This window comes from Dendrobates tinctorius, unplaced genomic scaffold (genome assembly GCF_039654945.1).
Source record: "Dendrobates tinctorius isolate UK_male_01 unplaced genomic scaffold, ASM3965494v1 ptg000022l, whole genome shotgun sequence".
NCBI classification, from domain to species: Eukaryota; Metazoa; Chordata; class Amphibia; order Anura; family Dendrobatidae; genus Dendrobates; species Dendrobates tinctorius.
The window spans coordinates 116,303,424-116,308,674 of NW_027361690.1; the positions used below are offsets into that span (position 1 = coordinate 116,303,424).

A 5,251-nucleotide genomic window follows, 5' to 3' on the forward strand; every position below is an offset into this window, starting at 1 on the left:
TAATCTCGTACCCAGACATATTTTCCCAACTTCCCCTGTTAAGATATTTGACCACTTTTTATTACAGGGTTATTCCAACATCTATTACATATCCAAGGATGCTGCCTTAATTTAAAGGGAACCTGTCAGCAGGATTGTGCACAGTAACCTACAGACAGTGTCAGGTCAGCACCGTTATACTGATTAATATGATACCTGGTGATGAAATCTGTCTTGTGGTGGTTGTGTAATCTTTATTTTCAGTTTTAAGTTACTGGTATGCTCGTGCCCCGGGGCGGCCTGTGGGGGGATCTTCATGTGGTGCTCTGCCTAGGTATTCATGTGTATGGCTTCTGACCGGTCACTGATCCCTCCCCCCTAGTTTACATAACGAATATTAATATATAATTTTTTTTAAATCCCCCTTCTGCAGGCAGGCGCCTGCGGTGCACCATGATTGCATCCATATGGTGCATTTAATTATTCTTTTTGATGGTATCTTTAAATTCCTGAAGCAAAAAAAATCCAATTGAAAATGGTGCCGGCCGCGCATGCGCATTAGCAGCTATCCGATAAGACGTTACCGCACAGGTGGCAGCAGTGCCATCTAGGAGGAGACTTCTTTTTTTTTTTCTCTAGCAGGATGGATCACCGATGGCTGCTAATGCGCAGGCGCAGTCCGTGCCATTTTCAATTGGACTTTTTTTGTTTTAGGAATTTTAAGATACCATCAAAAAGAATAATTAAATGCACAATATGGATGCAATCATGGTGCCTGCAAAAGGGGATTTTTTATTTAAATATAATATTCAGTATGTAAAGTAGGGGGCAGATCAGTGACCTGTCAGCAGGCTGCATTATGAATACCTAATCAGCATCATATGAAGACCCCCAACACACAGGCTGCCATGGGGCACGGGCATATCATTAACTCAAAACAGAGAATAAAGATAAAACGACAACCACAAGGCAGATTTCATCACCAGGTGTCATTGTAATCAGTATGATGGCCCCGACCTGACACTGTCTGTAGGATACTGTGCACAATCCTGCTGACAGGTTCCATTTAAGAAATCTGCCCCTTGGTTGTCGGTGTTTTCTCATCAAAAACTTTCCTCACCGAACCTCACAATCTAATTTCCCTATCTAATGCAAATCCTTCACAAATGGAAAATATGGCCATGTACCTGCTAACTACTGCCAAGAGATACAGAACATTATCTGATCAGTCCTCTCCTACTTTATGTTCTGGGGCCCTCCAGAAACGGAGATATACACAGTTACAATAAAAAGAAATATTCTTGAAAATTAGGAAATTAAGTTTATTAGCAAAACTTACAGATTTTCTGCTGATCTTGTTTCATTGATTTATTGCAAAGTAAATACAGCGGCATGTAAAAGTTTGGGCACCCCTGGTCAAAATGACTTATTGTGAACAGTTAAGCAAGTTGAAGATGAAATGGTCTCTTAGGCTGGTTTCACACTAGCGTTTGATCGCGCAGCTATCGGGCGCACACGCAATGTTCCCCTATCTTTAACATGGTGATCGCAGGGTCTTGCGAATGTACGCGCTCATCAGCGTTTAGCCAGCGCTGTGCATTTTACAGGTGTGCGCCCAGACGTGCCGAACGCTACATGTTGCATTTTTTGTTCCGCCTACATACTTTAAAAAAATTGCGCGTGCACATGTGCACTCGGTGTGCGCCCAAAAATAGCATTAGTCTGTGATCGCTGACGAGCGCTTGGCACCGCACACGTCAGCGCCTTGTGCGCGCACGCGCTTTGAGTAAACAATGTCTAGACACTTGTCTAAAACTCCCCCTAAACAAGCAACATTGTTTGGGAGGAGTGTAGATAAAAGGTGTCTTCAGGGTCAGACCATTACTCTACAGACAGCCTTGGAGAGAGCAGACAAAAGCCCAGAAGAGCCTTCCAAGTGTGGATTCAAGCTTCAGGAGCCAAAATGTGAGTATTCTTCAGCATAATGTCTGTGTGTCCTGTACAATTTTATAATGTACTAATGTTTAATTTGTTTTCTTTTCAGCATGTCTTCTTCTGGATCGGTCTATTCACCATCTCGGCAAGAATTGGCCCAAGCTGATCGTGAGGTGACAATCTTGCTGCCTTTGGGTAAGTATAGCTGCCTCTAGAAATGTGTGTTAATTTTTTATTTCTTTACAGACATCGGACACGGGCAGTGAAGATGGAGTGCGGGAGCGGTCTGAGCGGGAGGATTCAGAGCGAGAGCAGCATAGTCAAGTCGTGGCAAGGAGACGCAATGTGAGTATATAATGTGCCTTTTTTTTTCTGTCTTTATTTTCATCTTTTATCTTGCTTCTTCTCTGTTTCTTTTTCTATCTTTTTCATTCTCCAATATTACAAACATTCTAATATATTTCTTTTTTTCTAGGTTCCACAACGGGATGACGAAGAAGTCTCCATCGACAACGAGCACCTGATCCGCCTCGTTGAGGAGCGTATCCCGTTGTGGGACAGCCGTGACCAGCAGTACAAAGACACAGTGGTGACCCGGCAGCTCTGGAATGAGGTGGCCGCAGCGATGATGGATGGCTGGGACAGTGCCTCTACAGCTTCGAAAAGGGCGTTGAGTAAGTATAAAGATGCTCTGTGATACTGCATTGATTTTTTTTGTCCTGATGGTGCTGGTGTTTTTTTGGCAAGATATATCCTTGCATTGAAAACACCAATGCCATGTGGCACACTGTGATTGATTTTGGTCTTCAACTGCTGCATTGATTGATGGTCCTGATGGTGCTGGTGTTTTTTTGGCAAGATATATCCTTGCATTGAAAACACCAATGCCATGTGGCACACTGTGATTGATTTTGGTCTTCAACTGCTGCATTGATTGATGGTCCTGATGGTGCTGGTGTTTTTTTGGCAAGATATATTCTTGCATTGAAAACACCAATGCCATGTGGCACACTGTGATTGATTGATAGTCCTCATGGTGCTGGTGCTTTTTTGGCAAGATATATTGTAGTGAAAAGTTCAATCTGTTGTGTGTGCTGATAATTAAGTCGTCTTAAGTGCATTTTATAATTTTTTTTTTTTTTCCCAACAGTGAACATAATACGCACACGTTGGCGCTCGATGAAGGACCGCTTCATCCCTGATGATCGTGCTGAGGGACAGGTTCGGAGTGGTTCAGCGGCAAGGCGCAGAAGAAAGTACCGCTACTATCGAGAGTTGGCTTTCCTGAGACCGGTCCTTGCCAGCAGAGCGTATGTGTTTTTTTTGTTTTGTTATTACTATGTGTTTTTCAGTTCAACAGGTGATGCTTCTTGTAAATACATGATACTAATGTTTTCCCTTTCTTTCCACAGCACTTGGAGCAGCACCCTGCAACCTGTCCCGGGAGCGGTTCTTCATCGATCGACCTCGGACCCGTCCCAGCCATCCGACAGCCAGGAAGCATCTTGCAGGTCAGCAACACAGACAGCTGGTGACCAGGAAGCTGGTCCATCAGGTGTTCCCCTGTCCCAGGTCTCTGTCACTGGTTATGCGGGCACTACCCGCCAGCGGCAGAGGGCCTCGGACAGACCTATCATGCCCGAGTTCATGCTCTTGAGCGAGGCCTTTAAGGGCAGCATCAAGGTGCTGTCCGCCAGAATGGAAAGCTGTTTTTCCCTGATGGAACGTGGTTTTAACCACATGGAACACCACTTCCACTCTGTCGACCAGCGCCTTGACCGTCTGGAGGCCGACCTCAACAGACTGGTGCACCATTTTTTCAGTAAAATTGAACAGGGCATAGCGGAACACCTTAGTCCTGAGCAACAGCTGAGTGTGTTACAGGCCTGCAACACTGCTTACTTGCAGGCTATGCAGCAGAATCGGTATGTTCAGCAGTCAGTGGTGTCATTTCCAACAGTTCCACTGCTGACTCGATTTACCACACTACTGACTTCTGCATTCCCAGCGAAGCCGGACACCACTACACCACCCCAAGTCTGAGTGCTGCTGGACACTCCTCCGCCACCACCACTATGTCAAGCGCTGCTTCTGTATGGAGCACCACCACCGCCAAAGCACCACCAGCTTGAAGCCAAACCACCACAGAACCTGCTTGGGCCACTGACACCACCAGTCAACACCAAAGGAGCACCGCCAGCTCTCCTCAGGAACAGAGCACCGCCAGCACTCCTCAGTAACAGAGCACCGGCAGTACTCCGCATCAAAGGAGCATCACCACCACTCCTCATTGAAAGATAACCGCCACCAATTCTCCTCCTCGGAGTCCCCAAAGAACTTTGGCTGAGATCCCAGACAGGCAGCCTCCTGCTCGGAGCACCGACCCAACTTTCTCCCCTTCTAGGAGCACCGCCACTGCCACTTCCAGCAGCACCGACACCGCCACCACAGAGCAGCAAAGTGGGGATCCGCACTCCCTTTTTTACAGGGCAACGCCACAGTCCACCGTCACCAGGCGGGCGGTCAACAAAAGTAAGGCATTCACAGGCTGCCAGTTAGTCCGGGCAGGATATTCCTGCGCTAAAGAAAAGAAAACTTTGTTCGTCCATCCACCCTCTCCTCCTAATGTCTCTCAACATGCCTCCTTGTCCATTCCAGAGCTCCCTTCCCCCAGGACTTTCGTCGCCCCTTCTCCTAGAACCCCTCCCTCAACCTACAGTCGTTCCTCGTCTCTCCACACACCCAAAGTATCCCAAACTTCCCCCAAAGGTCATTCCTAATAAAATATTTTTTTTTGTTTGTTACAAAATAAATGTGCACTTGTGCTTTCACAAAATCTGGATTGGCTACTGTGTCTATCGCCGACTACACACATTGCGCCGTACACTTAGTGTTTTTGCCACCAGATATCTCCATTACTGACATATTTCTTGTGTTAGTCTTTGAGATATGTGTTGTCAACGCAACAAATCTACATGACTTTTTTCCACAGCAATCTCTACATTCTTGTAATATTGCACGGTTCCCCAACTCCAGTCCTCATGGGCCACCAACAGATCATGTTGTATGGAATCCTCTTTTTATTTCATTACAACATGATCTGTTGGTGGACCTTGAGGACTGAAGTTGGGGAACCTTGAGTATTAGTGAATTCATGATGCACAAAACACAGCATCATAAATTCACTGGTACACCTGGCTACTTGCTAATGGTATTGGGAGTGTAAAAACAGAGAATGCACTCAGTACAGGTATCAAAACAGTTTGTTTTATTAACATACCAACAACAGGTATCAAAAAGGTTTTTTTTTTTATTAACATACCACCAAGAAAATTTT

General features: G+C 45.7%; 1 protein-coding gene across 3 annotated transcripts; it reads left to right on the forward strand.

Moving 5' to 3' along the window:
* The first annotated feature begins 984 nt into the window (after positions 1 to 984).
* On the forward strand, positions 985 to 4,754 carry LOC141084374 (uncharacterized). Of its 3 annotated transcripts, none has more exons than XM_073569079.1 (3): positions 985 to 2,588; positions 3,065 to 3,224; positions 3,327 to 4,754. In XM_073569079.1, exons 1-3 carry the CDS (start codon positions 2,540 to 2,542, stop codon positions 3,955 to 3,957), a joined length of 840 nt encoding a protein of 279 aa, XP_073425180.1. In that variant the 5' UTR covers positions 985 to 2,539; the 3' UTR covers positions 3,958 to 4,754. The 3 variants fall into 3 exon arrangements, with proteins under 3 accessions (XP_073425180.1, XP_073425179.1, XP_073425178.1); XM_073569078.1 differs by having other exon boundaries at positions 986 to 2,259; positions 2,390 to 2,588; positions 3,065 to 4,754; XM_073569077.1 differs by having other exon boundaries at positions 986 to 2,588; positions 3,065 to 4,754.
* Positions 4,755 to 5,251: the final 497 nt, after the last annotated feature.